The sequence below is a fragment of the Heterocephalus glaber genome, unplaced genomic scaffold (genome assembly GCF_053883595.1).
Source record: "Heterocephalus glaber isolate CG9 unplaced genomic scaffold, H.glaber_assembly_v1.0 deba00001164, whole genome shotgun sequence".
Lineage (NCBI taxonomy): Eukaryota > Metazoa > Chordata > Mammalia > Rodentia > Bathyergidae > Heterocephalus > Heterocephalus glaber.
The window spans coordinates 1,241,942-1,257,901 of NW_028258205.1; the positions used below are offsets into that span (position 1 = coordinate 1,241,942).

Genomic DNA, 15,960 nt, shown 5'->3' on the forward strand with positions numbered 1-15,960 from the left:
GTTGGCTGTCTTCCTCTCCCGAGCCTGGGAACTCTTCAGCTAGCTGGGCTTGCCTGAGTTCCACTCCCAGCCCCGAAGATGGGAATGGCTGGCGCTTCCCTTGGAGCTTAGGAGCACTGCTGGCCTGTCCTTCCAGATGGCCACCTGTCCCCCACCCCATCTGCTGGCTTCAGTCAAACCTCTGGAAAACCTGTCTCAGTTGCCTACTCCTGAGTTGTGGCCCCCTCAGCACAGGGCCACCACCTGCCACTTCACCTTCTAGGCCTCTTGCCTTCTTTGGTAGCCCGGCCTGCCACCCTCTCCCCAGCCAACCCTACTTCCAACCAGCACCTGTGCCCTCAGAGCATGGCCTTGATTGGGGCGATGCCCAGTCCCTGGCTAGACTTGGAGCTGGAGCCAGCAACTAAGGCATAGGAGCAGAGCACAGTGGGTAGGGGCAGGGGCAAGGCCAGGCCAGGCAGGAGTAGACCCAGTGGTCACCAGGATCCTGGACTAGAACCTCAGGGAGGTCCAAGGGAACATTCATGAAGGAGGCACATGTAAGCTAAAGTGGGAGGTCACCTGGTACCCCTGGGAGGAAAGGCCATCCAAAGGGGCATCTTTCGAAGGGTGCCTGGTGGTTGATAGCACTGTGTCACTTGGGCTGATGAAGAAGCCAGTAGGAGCCTAGTGACTGGAGGTGACCGTGGCAAGGAGTGGGGTGGGGACCATCGCTGGAAGATTCTGCTGGGGCAGTGAACAGGTGGGCAGGGCAGGGCAGGGCAGGGCAGTCACTGTTCGAGTCAAACCCGTTTGCAGGCAAGATCGGCTGGGACCTGGCAGCCAGGCCAGAAGGGAGGAGCTGAGAGGCTGTCTCCGCCTGGAGCTGACGCGACCGATCTGGCCTGAGCAGGGGCTGACTCACTGGGACAGGGGAAGAGCTCAAGGCCTGGGGACAGCCCAGCCTGGGGCAGCCTCCCCTGGCCAGCCATGTCCTTGGACACGCTCGTTCGTGCTCTTCAGATGGTTCGCCCTAGCTCTGGACTCTGGAACAAGCTCGCCCTTTCCCGAGGGTGGCCTTGGGACAGAAGAGGCCATCTCCTCCTCCCCCACCTCTGATGCATTGCCCTGTGTGCTCTGTCTTACCTCTTTAGGCTAAGGGCTCTTGAGGGGAGGGGAACAGGGCCAGAGAGGGAATGTCACGCCCCCGACGTCCGATGTCCGCAGGGGTAAGTTTAGAAGCTAGGATGTCAAGGCAAGCCCACGGCCATCAGGCGCCAGGGTAGGGGAAGGGAGGCACCGGAGACAGATACACCACACTGGAAGCAGAAAAAGACTCAGAGACAACGAAGCAGCTTCGTATACAAGCCCCACCCTCAGAGCACACTGCCTACCTTTTTCTCAATCTGATGAAGCCCAGAAAGGAGAGGGAAGACAGGTCCAGCATCTCGGTCGCCCCTCCATCTCTCCCTTCTGCAAATGCCTCCGTGGGATGGGCTGGTCCTCACAGCCACTGTCCTCTAAGAGACCGGACAGCCATGGGACACAGGAAGGGCACTGGACAGGGAGCAAGTGCCCCGAGGGGAGAGGACACACAGTGGGCTCAGGGGCCAGGGGAGACCTGCGTGGGCACAGCACAGTGCAGCAAGCACAGGGGAACCCTGGAAGTCCCAAGGGGTTTGGCTTCGATCCTGAAAGCAATGGGAAGCCTTAGTGGGTGGCCATGGCACACCTGTGAGCTCCTTGGCGACTGCTGTGCCCACTGTCTCTGCCCCAAGTCAGGGAAACCAGCGCGGAGGCCAGCACCATGGGCTCAGAGCTCCGGCGGTGCAGCAGAGGCCCCTCGGCTATAGGATTGGCTTAGACCCGAGGAAGGAGGCCCCGTCGAGCCATTCTTTTGATCGAGTCAGCTCTGGCCAGCTCTGTGCCATCACTTGGGGCAGCCTAATTGTCCCCTCTGCTAGGCCTCCCAGGTCTGCTTAGGACGGTCTTTTGTTTTTTCGGTGCCCACCATCCCAGCCCCCAGCCCACCATCACGAATGAATGCTACTTAGCAAACTGCATTGGCCCAGCCTGCGAGGCGCCCCATTTGCTGTGTCGTGGGCGCCCGGGTCCCCCCCCACCCCCCGGGGTGGCCTTCCACGGTGGGGGTTTTCCGGCGCTGCCCGAGCCGGTCCCTCACTTGCTGCTCCTCCTTCCCGGCCTCGGCCCCGAGACTTCCTGCATGATCTCAGCTGCCAGACCCCCGCCGTCCCCGCCCCGTCTGGGACCTCCATCTGTAAAATGGATCTAGGAACGGTAGTGCTCGGCGGAGGGAGCCCACAGCATCTGTGCAAGTCGTTGGCCCCGAGCCTGGGCCGGATCCCTTCACGTGGCAGGGCCTCCACCCGGGGCCGCGAGCCCGGAGGAACGTGCCAGGAAGTTCCGACTGTGCCAGAGCCATCCGCGGTCGCCCCGGGCTCGGCGGGGGCAGCCCGGGCCTCGATTCCTTGCGCCGCCCCGTGGGCGGGCCGGGAAGGGGCCGGCCGGCGGAGGACACCGGCGGGCGGGAGAATGCGCGGAATGTGCCAGGCTCATCTACCTACCCCAGGAGAGGGCAGAGGAAGGGGGCTGGCCGAGGGGAGGGGCGAGGGGCGAGGCTCCGGGCCGCCCGGAGAAAACCTGTTTGCTCTCCTGTGGGCGGAGCCCAGTCCGCGCCTCCGGCCTCCCTGCACGCTCCCTGCTGCGCCCCGCGCCCGCCGCCCGACCCGGCCTGGGCGCTGCCCACCGAGGGAACCCGCGCCCAGTGCCCACGCGACCCTCCGCCCACCCCACAAGCCGGGCACCTGCACCAGGTAGGGCTGTCGAGTCGCCGTCAGAAGCGGCCCTGCGGGGAGGCAGCGAGGGCCACCCAGTCCGTGTCCAGCTGGGGACAAGTCGGGGCCTGCCTCAGTTTCCCTTGCATAACCCTTAGCCGCTGCGAGCATTCCTCCTTGGGTTCCCTTGAGGAGGCAGTTCTCTCGGCTTCCTGTTTCCACTGTAAGTGAAGAGATTAACAGAGAGGGCCAGAGGAGGCCCACGTGCCTAAGGAAAACGGCCCCCTCGCTGGCCTGCTCCTCCGTTGTCACCCTTCCTAGAGGAGACCATTTGATGGGGGACAGGGGAATCCAAGAATTGCTGATGCAAGAACCAGGGAATCTCACATGGCCCTGTAGCCCGTGTCCATTCTAGAGATGAGAAGACTGAGAGCCAGAGCCTGGCTCACCCAGCAATCCCCTCAGTGTCTGCTGGGCATAGGGTCGTCTGGGGGAGGGCCGTGGGGATGGGAGCTGCGGGTGCCCAGACAGAAGGCGCCGAATCCGGTGTCGTCTATGTGGTGCTATCAACCGGATCTGCAGCACCAGGCTCTGTGGCTCAATTGTTTTGGTGGGGGCAGGGGGAGCCAGCGCCTTGTCCTCTGGAAAGGCAGAGCTATGCCTCGCCTCAGAGGTAGGCTGGAAGCTCAGGCCCTCCTGTCTGCTCTGCTATTCCGAGCTGGGGTCCAAGGGGGCAACATGGTAGGCCACCTCCCACCCAGGGCGGCCAGGCACCTCAAGGGGCTGCGCCATAGGGCTTTGGAACCTCAGCGGGGCTGTAGGAGCTGTGTTGCCCCGACACTGTGCAGGGTGGTGCAGCCACATCTCAGGACCTCTGCCTACTTGGGAGCCTGGGGAAGAGCCTCTCCCACCTCTTCTGGCACTGCGCAAGGCTCCTGACACCTAACAGTCTTGCCTTGGTCTCATGGCCTTTGGACTTCTGGACATGGTGCCTGGCTTGGAACAGGAAGCAGGGAGCCACAAGCTGATGGATCCGAACAGTGGGGAGGGGGCTCCAGGCTAGTGGGCCCCTTGCTGTTCCCGCTCCCCCTGCCCATCTGAGACAGCAGGGCCAGCGGGGGGCTGGCAAGGGGCCAGGACACAGATGCACAGACCAGGTGGCTCTGTGGAGGGCCGTGGTGTCTGTGCCTTTCCTCAAGTCACGCCAGGGCAGAGGGAGCACAGCCATCTCACCTGCCCTGCCTGTCATTTAGAAGGCACCTAGTGTGAGGCCAGGTGTGCAGTAGGTGCCCGAGATCTGTTCCTTTCCATGACTCAGTGACAGAAGCAGCCTGTGACCACATAGGGTACTGCAGCTCTGGGTGGCATAAACACAGCAGGGGCTCCCCACGCCGGGAGCAGGGGAGCAGCCCTGGCTGGACAGGGCAGGGCAGGCTTCCGGAGGAAGGGGACTTGGAAGGAGGAGGGGGTCTGCAGTCACCAGGTCAAAGCCTGCACATCCTTCGGGGCTGCTTAAGTCTAACCTTCCCTGTGTTCCTGAAAGATCCAAGCCAGTTCTCCTTAGCCTCTGCCCAGAGCTGGGCAGCGAGGGCTGGAAGAGAAATCTACCCCACACCTTGTGCAGAAGAGTGACAGTCTGTCCAGGGAGACTCAGTAAGGAGTGGCCATCTGAACGGAAATGACAGCGGTGACTGTGTCTCACTTCCTGCTCAGCACAAGTCCAGATTCCAGACAAAGCCCTCCTCACTGGAGGGCACTGGTCCCCACTGCAGCCAGAGCCCTACCTCAGCCTTGCTTGGCCTGCTCTGTGCTCTTGTCTCTCTGCCCAGTGCCCCGGCAGCCCCCGGAGGCAGGAACTCCAGGCCCCCAGCTGTGGGCCTGGTACTTGGCCCATGTAGCATCAGCACCTGTTCCCTGAGATGTCTTTAGGTACATGCCAAGCAAACGCCCCCAGTCCCAGCCCGATGCATTCTGGGAGCCTTTCCCACTCAAACTTCTCCAGGTCACTGATCCCTTTGGTCTGCATCTTGCTTCAGCCCACAGCCCACACGGTGCCAGGTCACCTGTAACACAAGCTGGCCCTCTGCTTGCCGCCGAGCCCTGAGGCCACCTCCAGTGCCAATGCCCTGGTGGGATGGGACAGGACCAATGCCTGGGAAGAGGAAAGCTGCTTTCTGGGGCTGCGCTGCTCTGAGAAGTATTCCACGTAGTCCCCTAGGCTTTTGCACTCCCATGGTTTCGTGGGACCAGGGGCTCTGCCTCCACCCCACTGTGCCCACAGACAAGTGGCTGATGCCAGTTAGGGGGTGCTCACAGTAGAGCAGGGCGATGAATTGCCCAGGGTCCTGCAGCCAGTAGGGTGTGTGGCAGGGGAGGGCAGTGCCTGGAGCCCGAGTGGCCCAGCCACCATCTAACTGTAAACGTGACCCTGCCACGCCACCTCCTGAGGTCTAGCTGCAGAGGTGTGAGTTCTTCCATTTTGTTTTCATTTTTGTCTTCCACTTTCTTATCTTGTATTAATTGCTACGTCACAGGCAAGTTGTAGGAACAGCGCAGAGAACTCCTGGCTCCTCAAGGCTAGGGTTACGTTGTGCAGTTCTTTCTTCTCCAGGGGCTGTGGTGGGGTCAGCAGGTGGGGAGTGTTGGTGCCAGTTCATTTTTCCAAAAGGGAAACTGAGGCACAGAGAGAGACTTGCTCAAGTCCCGTTTGAGGATTACAAAGGGAGCCAGGTTCCCTTCTCTCAAAGACACATGGAAACATTTGGCGGGGTGCTTTCTGCTCCCTTTCCCTGTTGGTTACTGGAGACACTGGGATGACCAGGAACCATGGGGCACAGACAGGAAGTGGGAGGGAAAGGTCTGCGTGGAGAAGAGACTGGAAAGGCAAAGGACAAGAAGGACCCTTTGGGTGTCATTCTCCAGGATGAATGTGCAGACTCAGAGCCAGAGGTGGGGAGGCAGGAAGGAATTTGCAGTTTAAGCAGATGTCCCAGGGATTTGGCTGCTGGAGGGACCCAGAGGTTGCTTTCAGAAAGTGGCTTTTTTTTTCTGCTGGGCTTTTACCACCGGAGCGTGTCACTTCTGGACTGACGGGTTGGGAACTGGGCCTAGAGTAGGAGGTGGGCATTCCGAAGCCACTCATTAATGCCTGCTGAGGGCCGGCCTTCCCTCCCAGAGCTGCCCTCAGGGCTGCTGCTATTGGCCTCTGGGGGTCTTTGGCCTTGGCCCATCTGCAGGCACACCTCAGGCACTGTGTCCAGCCCCTGCCCTGTCCCTGTGATCATTGCATGCCACTTTCTGATGACTCAGTCGGTTTCCCAGAGAGCTTGATGTGGCCAAGGGTTGCCATGGAGGGAACAGCTAGGAAGATTCCAATCACAGCACCAGGGATTCCTGCTGAAAATGCTTACATCAGGCATTGCCTGGTGCAGACTGTGGGGGGAAAAGCCACAGCCAAAAGTGAAAGGCAGGGCTTACTTCACCACTCTGCCCGCGGGAGCTCCTACTCATTCTTTCATATTTTAGGACCCGAGCCAAGGGCGAGGGCACCTCCTGGGGAACTGAAGCGCTCTGGCAGCACCCCCAGGGCCGGTCGCCCTTCCTCCAGCTCCTGTCTGTCTCCAGGCACTGAGCCTGGCCAGAGGCCTTGGGGAGAGCTTGCTGCAGAAAGGGAATCGTGTCCCTGGGCCAATGCTTTCTCCCCTCTGGGCCTGCACGTTCTTTTCTGACTGGGAAGGGTGGTGCTGAGGGAGCTCTGAGCCTGGGCTGAACCAGAGGGTGAGAAAGAGGGAGACAGGAGGGTGCGGGTCTCAGGAGCATGAGAGGGCAAGCTGGGTAGTTCTTCTTTTCCTTTTGCTCCTCACCTGTAAGCAGGTGGTGGCTGTGAAGATGCGGGCTATTCCAGGAGGAAAGGGGAGAGAGAGAAAGAACCGGGTTGGGGCAGGCTCCCTGACTGCTGAGCCCCTGTAGCCCCCATTGGCTGCCTGATCTGAGACGGCACAGCACCTCCGTGGGACTAAGATTGGCTTCAGATCTTGGCTCTCAGGCTGCAGAGAAAGCTGGGGAGCAGAGCGCCCCTTGTCATGGTCCTGCTCATGAGGTGAAGCCCTGGTAGCAATGGAAATAGCTCCTGTGGAGGGCTAGGGCCCTGTTTGGGGTGACAGGGGCATTGGCCTCACCCAGACCCTCCACCGATGCATCTCAGGACCCAGCTACCTCCGAAGTGGCCCAGCGTCCTGAGGCGGTTGCCTGCATCCAGCTGGCTGAGGGATGAAAATGGACTCAGGAGGAATCATGGGCCCCAGAAGTGGCAGTGGCCATGGCTGCCATCTCCCTGCCGGGGCTTCAGCTCCCCCCCAACCACCCTGCCACTTTGAGAGGGAGCTGGCCCGCCTCAGATACCTTTCTCCTGGGGCAGACGCCAAGAAGTCTAGATTGTGGGGTGTTGCGGGTGGGAATGGGAGAGGAGAAATTCTAGACTTTCATGTAGAAGTCATTTACCTGTAAAGCACATTGAGCAACACCACCCTCCATGCGCGTCCTTTTTCCACATTACACTCTCTCCCTCCGCAACCGACTTTCTTCGAGCTTTTTTCCACTTGTGTGCACCTCCTTCCTGCCGCCTCGCTGGCTGGCCTCCCGGTGGGAGCCCCGGAAACTGGAGCCTCAGGAGCAGCCCCGTGCTCTGGGAGAGGGGCCCAGGCTTCGGCTCCCAGCAGCCCAGGGCATCAGACATGATCCAGCTGCTCAGCCGCAGCTCTGCGGCCTGGCCCTGCCCCTTCTCCCCATTGCCCTGAAGACCCTCCAGCTCCGGCATCTCCAGGAGCAGCAGTGGCAGCAAGGTGCTTCTTCTGTCTCCTTCTGCAGTGGGTGCAACCTGTCTGTTGACTGCTACGGAGACCCCAGGGCCGGACACAGAATCGGAATACTGTGATGGCACGAGGCTGCTTCATAAAATGAGACTTCATCATTCCACTCTCTTTCTATTAGAGGGTACTGGAAATTGAACTCAGGGGTCCTCTACTACCACTGAGTTACACCCCAGCCCTTTTTATTTTTTTTTTTGAGACAGGGTCTCACTAAGTTGCCTGGGCTGTCCTGGAACTTCTGATCTTCTTGCCTCAGCTTCCTGAGCAGCTCAGATTACAGGCATGCCCCCATCGCTCCCAGCCGTTTCAGCCCTTTTGGCCCCAAGAATCACGCTGAGATCAGCCTAGGAACAAACTCGGTGGGCTAAGTGTGGGTGTTGAGAAAGGACGAGAAGAGGGCGCTGGAGCAGGGGTGCAGGTGATGCCCCCTCATGCGTGCTCCAGGCCCTTTCCCAGCCCAGCATGAGGATCACTACAGCTTGGCATTGCACTTCCTACTGCAGCCTCCAGGGGGAGCCTGTGCGGGAGCCAAGCCTCTCCCTACTTCTGGCGTCCTGTGACCTGGGTGAGCTCTGTAGCCTACACCTTCCCCAGGTGGGCAGGTGCAGGCAGGGCTAGGGAGCATTTTGAGAGCATTTGGAGCATTGTCCCTAAGCCCACCGCCCTCCCACTGGAGGCTGCTCTGGAGCCCCGTGGAAACGCTTGCAGACAGAGCACCCCTAAAACGTGGCTGGACATCTGCCCAACAGTCAGCCCTTGGACTGGGCAGCTCCCGTCTTGATGGCTTCGTCCCGATGTCCCTTGGCTCCTGGGCTGCAGGCTGTCTCCCTGCCCTGCTGCTTTCTTACGCTGACTCCTGACCCATACGTGAGCTGTGATCCCAGGGAGCATGGCTACTCTAAGGGCCCTCGGGCCGGTCAAGCCAGGGCCTGGCCCGCAGGACATGGTCAGGCACGGGAAGTGGAGCTGGGCTCCAGGGCAGCTCTGGGGTTCAAAGCGTCCTGAGTCACCCTGGGAAAGAAAGCCTTCCCCTGGCGCTGCTGCCCTGGCTCGCCCACTCTTGCCCGCCCCCAGGGGCCAGCCCAGCCCATGCAGACTCAGACAAGCCCCAACACCCGCGCCCCCCCTGCAGCTGTGTGTGCCCCAGGAAGTCCCCGCCTGGCACAGTTTGGGCGCTGTCTTGCTCCCCTGCCACTCAGCCTGCTCTCTCCTCTCGCCAGAGCCTTTTCCACAGACAGTCGTGCCGGGGGCCTGGGGCCCTGTGGTGTGGGCGGCCCAGCGAGTCTGGGGGTGGTCTGTGGGTTAGGCAGACTCCGCCTGCTGGCTTCTCTCTCACCTTCACCCTGCCTTTGGTGAGAGGTCAGCCCATCCCAGCTGTGCTGGGGCAGGGGTGACACAGGAAAGAGGTCCTGGGGCAGAACCAGAGTGAGTGAGGGTCCCATCGCCCTGGGTGCTGCCCAAGCTTGATTGGGAGGCCTGGGCAGGGTCAGTAGGAGGTTGCCCCTCAGTTGGCCACTTGCTCGTGCTTCCCACGTTTAGTGCAGTGTGACCAGTAGCGTGACGGGGCCGTGTCCCTGAGCCAGGGAGCAGTGAACTGAATGTGTGCAGGTGGGTGGGAGGTCCACGAAACTCTCTCTGAGTTCGTTTTAAAGGTGGCTGGGTGCCCTCTTCTGCTGCTTCTGTCTTCGTCTCTGTCTACTCATCCACCGGCCAAGCATTTGTGTCACTGGCTGCTGACTCCTCTGGCTCCATCCAGCATGTGGTAATCTGTGTGCCTCAGCTTTCCCTCTATCGGCCTCTGAGGACACGGGACTTGCTAGGGCCAGAATCAGGCTCCTGACAGCCCTCTCATTGGCTCCCCGCTTCTATCTAGCCAATCAGGGTGAAGGCTCCTTCTCTAGGAGGTTGCTGGGCAGACTTTTCAGAAGCTGCAGTAAGCAGGGAGGAAAGTGGAGAGTCGGCCACGTCTGGTGGGGGCTCCAGGAGTGTGCCACGAGGGAAGGCTGGCTTGGAAGGTGTCACATAAGCCAACCCTTCCTTTGGTGGCCCAGGCCAGGCCCTAAGCAGAGTGCTATAGCAATTACCAAAGAACCAGAAATTGTTTTCCAGTCAAAGTAGAAATGGGGACTGTGATACCGGAAAGGTGAACAGAATGGCTGGCCTGACTAAACATGTTCTCTTGTGGGCCATTCGGGAGATGAAGACAGCCACCCGCATCAAGACACCTGTGCCATGGATGGAAAGTTCCAGAAAGAAGCACAGGCTCTAGCTTGGGGGTACCCTGCCGAAAGGAGACCTAGTGGGTGGTTCCATAGGTTTGGTGCCACTCTCCAGATAAGACGACCTAGGCGCAGAGAGTGAGGCATCCCAGCCTGTAAGGCCACTTAGGGAAGAGGAGCAGAGGCCACAGCCTGTGAACCAGCTCTGACTGGGCCACCTCTCTAGATGTCAAGGCCGGCCGATGGGGTAGAGTAGCCCAGGTTCACAGAAGAGGAGGACTGGAAGGAAGGGTAGGCGGCTGGGGCCAGAACATTGGCTCTTCACCTTCTAGGAGTGAGCAGGATTGCAGTCCCAGTAGTTCCTCTCTGTTTCTTCTGTGTTGATCTCTAGCACAGGGTGTGAGTGGAGAGCTGGGCTGTGGGACTGGGGTAGAGAGGGCAGGGCTGTGGACAGTGGGAGCGGCTCTCCTCGGTGGGGTTCTGGGTCATGTGCTTGGAGACTTTGGGAACTGGCCAGGCTGAGGGGCCCGGTCAGGCCTGGGTGGCTGGTCCCAGCCTGAAGAATCCACTGCCTCCACAAGGAAGTTGACTTCGGGGACCGAGTGCCTGGTGGCTGGCAGTGGGTGTGCCTGGGCCACCTGCATCCTGTCCCTTTGCCCCGGGGAGCATTTTGTCAGAGTGTGCAGTGGGTTAGCAGAGCTCCGGTATGGGCCAGGACTCAGACCCCTGGGAGTGAGGCCCTGGGCCGGCAGAGGACCCTCCCCAGGCTCACTGTGGTCCCAGTGCAGCGAGGATGGAGGTGTGCTTACTGCCCACAGGTTGCAGATGGGCTGCCCGGCTCCCGAACCCTGGCCCCTGGGCTATGTGTGCAGAGGTGCACTGCCTTCGGGGGCCGAACTTTTTAGCACCTCCCAGACCCCATCACAGTGTGGCTTAGAACTGGGTGGGGCCTTCAGGAGGGTGGCAAGGCTGAAAGCAGACCCTGGCGCCTCTCCCAAGGCTTTCTGAATTCACTTCTGCCCCTTACTGCCTTAAAAGCACTAGCTGTGGGTCCGTGAATATTGACTGCTGTGCTCGTTGGCCGCTCAGGTCCCTTTCTCTTGCCTCCCTCCTTTTATGTGAGCGCAGAGGAGGAGGCGTCCTGAGAGTGTTCCGGAGCGCATGTGCCCTCATGTGGACAAGAACCAGTCCAGGTGCCCCACTCTGCAGGCTCCCGAGCAGGGCTGGCCTTGACTCTGGGACTAAGTCCGTCCTCTGGCAGATCTACTTTCCCACTCGCCTCGGGCTGGGAGGGTGGCCCTGGGTGAGCACGTGGTGTGGTGTGGGGATCCTCCCCACCTGGCCAGTGGCTCCACCCTCCGCAAGCAATGAGAGGACCCTCATGTGCACCCGTTATCCCTCCATCTGTCTTTGTCCCTTGCATACTTGAGTAAAGAAGCGTGCTTCCTTCCCCCAAGGCTGCCACCGCTGCCTCCGCCTGTGTCTTGGACCAGGCTGCAAATGCCCCAGTATCAAAGTCCACCGCAGGTGCTCAGACCCCTTATAAAAAGTTGCATCCTGTTTCCATACCTTAGGCACATCCTTCCTTATGCATACTTTAAATAATCTCTAGATTTCTTGGGATACAGTGTCATCGCTATGTAAATAGTTGTTTTATGTACCGTTTAAGGAATAATGACAAAAAAGTCCGTCCATGTTCAGTCCTGATGCAATTATTTTAGTATTTTTGATCTGAAGTTGGTTGAATCTGCAGATGTGGACCCTGTGGATATGGAGGAGGGATTGTACAGGAAGGTATGTTAAATACTACATATAAGTTGGGCGGACCATACTGTATTTGAGTAGAATTGGTGGGCTTTAGGTTATTGGCCGGTTTTCACCACCATACTTAACGCTGGGATGAGCCCCTCTGGGATGACAGGCATCACATTTGTTCCACTTGTGCAGTTTCTTTCTCAGCTTGGGTTGCTGCGGTGGAACAGGTAGATCCACAGGCTTTCCCTTTAGCCTTTAATACCTGTGGAGATTGTCCTCCCAAAAGACACTCCAGTTCACGCTGCCATCGACAGTGTGCTCAAGTGGCCCAGGAAGCTCCCTTTTGAGTGGCACCCCCCCCCCCGAAGCTGCAGACAAGGGAAGAGGATGATGGACCTGAGAGGGGACTGGCTGTGTGCGCGGCTGAGCTGGGACTGGGACCTGGAGGGTGCTGATCCCTGTGCTTCTTGAGGCTGCTAGACAGGCAGGTCTCCCCTGGACAGACCCAGGCCGCCCGTCCCAAGGTGCTCGGGTGTGTGCCTGCTGTGGGACTCCGGCCATGGGGGCACCCTGGAGAAGCAGGGGTGGCAGGGGGGGCGGGGCCCTGAGGGAGAGGCGAGAGGCACTGGGAGGGCATTTCGGGAGGGGACTGGCATGAACAAAGGTGGAGGGATTATTTTGGCAGGGCCACCATCCAGACACTGAGGCACATGGCCTTTCTGAAGCGCAGTGTTGACATTGAGGGGTTGGAGAGAAGAGGATGGACTGATGAGTTTGTCTGGAGTGTTCGAAACAGTGAGAACCGTCGGGAGATGAAGGAGAAGAGAGGGCTGATGGGATGAGTGGGATTAGGGGCCAGTGAAGGTGGCAGAAGGGAAGGAAGGAGGTGCAGTGACAGCAGAAGGACCAGGGAGGAGGTCAGAAGCCATCCTGGCCTGACCTAAGCCTGGTGGGGGCGAGGGTGGCAGGACGGAGAGAGAAAGCAGCATTCAGGCTGGCACAGGGATGCAAGCACTGTTTGTCAACCCACCTGGCTTCCTGTCCTAAAGAGCTGGACTACTCTTCTGTCTGCTTTGGCAGTGGTCTTACTGACTCTCTGACCTACTGCCCTGTCAAGAAAAGAAAATTGACTTCCGAGCACAGCCAGGCCTGAAAGAAAGACACCCATGCAAAACACCAGCCCTGGTCCTTGTCTGGCATGCGTCCCTGTCCCTTTGACCCAGGGGTTGGCAATAGCCGCTCTGCTCCGGTCATTCTGCACATGTGTGAGTGTGTCCCAATTCGAGAAGTGGCTCCTTTGGTTGTAAGCTGGCAGGAAACTTCCGGCAAGGTGTGGCTTTGAGGTGCCCAGCGCAGTTGGAAGGAACCTAAAGACGGAGTGGTAGGAGGCCCTGGCCACTCTACAGGCTGACCAGATGGGGACAGATCACCTATGGCAGGAGCTCCATTCAACAGGGAGCTGCTGGGCATGCAGGGTTCCCATGTGCTGTGATGAGGTGCTGTTCCTGGCACGCAGCAGGCTTGGGCTGCCTGGGCTGCTCTTTTGGTGCACTTTATGGTGGAGTCAGCTCTCGCCGATGTGGTGAGTTGGGTTTGGTCTTGGTCCCCTGGCCTACCCTAGTGTGCCCCTGCCTTCCACGGAAGTATATCCAGGCCCTGCCAGTTGGCAGCAGTACTGAGCTGGTCAGAGCCTGGGTCTGGAGGGACCCGCAGGGTGGCAGACCCTGGTAGGAAGGCTGGTCTGCTCCGAGTTGTGCCCACACACCTGAGCCCCCAGCCCCTCTCTTGAGGCCCAGGCTCAGCTGTGGTCACTCAGGGCGGCTACCAGACCTGCAGCTTGGCCCCCTGTCCCCCTGTGGCTCCGGGTCGCTCCCAGCCTGGCGGCACCATGAAGGCCTCAGAGACCACGGCAGCCATTCCTTGCCAGCCCCACTAGCCCCACCTGCAGGGTGTAGAGTGGCAAGGAACATGAACCATCCTTATACTGCTTGGGGACCACCAACTGTCCCCCTTCCAGCAAAGACAAGTTAGAGTCAATGCCCCTAAGCTCCTCTCCAACTACCCAAAGATTTCCTGTCTTCATGGCAACCCTAAAAGTCCACCTTTGAAAAGCTTATTTCAGAAATGAACAAAGTGAGGCAGCCCAGAGAGCTTAGCTGACTTGCCAAGGTCTTTCCAACAGCTTCTAAGAAACTCAAAGGATGGTCCAACCCCAAAGCAGTTGCTTCCCCAAGCGCTTGGCGTTCTCCCAGGCCACCTCCTAGCCCCAATGGGATTGTGCCTCTGTGACACTGTGGAACCCCTCTTCGGCCAGCTCTCTCCCAAGGCCCCCTAGGGCCAGAGTCCGCTGCTAGCATGTACTGGGAGGTTCGGAGTCTGCCCTTATTAATGGCTGACCTGAGCACTCAGGCCCTGGCAGCGTGTGAGCAGCTCTGGGCAGATGGGTTGGGTGTGTCACCTGTCGGTGGCAGGTTCAGTGAGTGCTTGTTCCCTGGCCTCTGTCCTCCATTCAGGAGTCCACCAATTCTTACCACCCAATGCCCAAAAGAAAGTCTGAATGATCTTTGTGTGCTAGGGACTACGTGGTGATTGCACTAGTCTGTTTTATGTTACCATAGTGACGCTCCAGAGGATGGGTACTTTACAGAGGAGATATTTACTTGGCTCACTGTTTGGAGGTTCGAGGGCATGGGAGTGGCGTCAGTGTGACTCTGGCGAGGACCCCTTGGCTGATGGCAGGAGAGCATGTGAGACAGAGCTCACATGGTGAGACAGGAGGCTGTAGAGAGGCCGGGTAGGGCCGGTCTGGCTCTCATAAGAACCTGCTCCCAAGAGCGAGCCAGGGCCCCATGAGGACTACATCAGTTCCTTCCTAGGTCAGCACCCCAATGACCTAATTATTGTCCACGAAGCTTTGCCTCTCAAAGGCCCCACCCTGGGAACTGAGCTTTCCACACTCAGCCCCAGGGGGGACAGACCCCATCCACACTGTAGCAGTGACCTGCAAGCCTTTTGCGCCTTCCTGTGTCTGCAGGAGCCACTGGACCGACTGAGAAGGGGCCGGCAGAGCAGCACCATGAGCATCTCCGCCCTGGGAGGCAGCCCCAAAGGTGAGGCTGAGGTGCCCTGCGTGTGCCCACCTGTCTCTAAGCGCAGCCCCTGGGAGCCACGGGAGCTTCCTAGGCAGCAGAGCAGGAGCGGCATGTTGGGGGCTGCCCAGGAGGCCCCCTTTTGAGGCTCTTTGGCCTTGCCCTCACCAGGGAAGCCTCTGGCACCAGGAGAGGAGGAGCGCAATCATGTCCTTAAGCAGATGAAAGTAAGAACCACGCTGAAGGGCGACAAGAGCTGGATCACCAAGCAGGATGAATCTGAGGCCCAAACCATGTAAGTCCAGGAGGCCAGGAAGGCTGGCAGCAGCGTGGAGGGCTGTCCTTGGCACCCACCAGGCCCCAGGCCGGCCGGGCTTCCGAGCACAGCAGAGGCAACCAAGCTAAGGGCAACGCCTGAACAAAGTCACAGCAAGAAGACTCCCGGGTGCCAGGGCAGGCGTGTGGGGAAGAAGGGGAGGCAGAAGCAGTGGGACTCAGCTGGAAGCCTCTGAGGTGGGAGCCGTAGGGTGCAGGCAGCAGAGATGGAGGCTGCTCTTTCAGGACCTCTCTTCCTTCCCCAGAGAGCTGCCCTCGGGCCGGAGTCGTGCCACGTCCTTTTCATCACCTAGGGAGGTCTCGAAGGCCAGGTAAGAAGCAGTACCCTGATGGCTTGGAGGTGGGCCTTGGGGACTGGGTTGCATCAGGGAGAGGCGAGCAGTACCTAGAAGGCAGCTGGGGAGCCCGAGCTGAGAAGGGGTGCGAAAGCCCTGCAGCTGGAAATCCCCAGGAAGGCCGAGCATGTCTCTGTGCTCTCCTGGGAGAGGGAGTGCGGGAGCGAGCTTTGCAGCCCTGTGGCCTGCGGAAGGATGCCGCCTCTGGGCTGTCACGGTGCCAGCTGACAGGACAGAGCTGTCATCAGGAAGCACGCCATTCTGAACTCCCCTCTCCCAGGTGGGGGTGAGCTGACATCTCTGCGGCACAGCTTGAGGGTCGGAAGGGCCCTCACTCCCGCAAGTGGCCCTGACTGTGGAGTGCATGCAGCAGTCAGCGTGCCAGGGGAGACTTGCACGTTTGCCCCGGCTGTGCCCGGTTCAGATTGCCAGCTGGCCACATTGAGTCGGCCTCTGTATTTTGAAGACATTTCCATAAAATGTCAGGGGGTGGTGCTCTGAAGTGTGGCACTTCCTCTGGCATCTGGAGGAGCTGCTCCCGAAGGAAAAGGGGAACAGAAATACCAGCTCGGTCCTTGCCACAG

General features: G+C 59.5%; 1 protein-coding gene across 2 annotated transcripts in view; it reads left to right on the forward strand.

The window, feature by feature from the left end:
* The first annotated feature begins 2,666 nt into the window (after positions 1-2,666).
* The window catches only part of Znf185 (zinc finger protein 185 with LIM domain), a 56,485-nt gene continuing 43,191 nt past the window's right edge, over positions 2,667-15,960 (forward strand). Inside the window, exons 1-4 of one of the 2 annotated variants that reach the window (XM_013067909.3) lie at positions 2,667-2,813; positions 14,651-14,726; positions 14,877-15,000; positions 15,287-15,352. In XM_013067909.3, coding sequence (XP_012923363.2) covers positions 14,693-14,726; positions 14,877-15,000; positions 15,287-15,352 — 224 coding nt within the window. In that variant the 5' untranslated portion in view covers positions 2,667-2,813; positions 14,651-14,692. The remainder of the gene's footprint in view (positions 2,814-14,650; positions 14,727-14,876; positions 15,001-15,286; positions 15,353-15,960) is intronic. The other variant, XM_021249157.2, reaches the window with a different exon arrangement.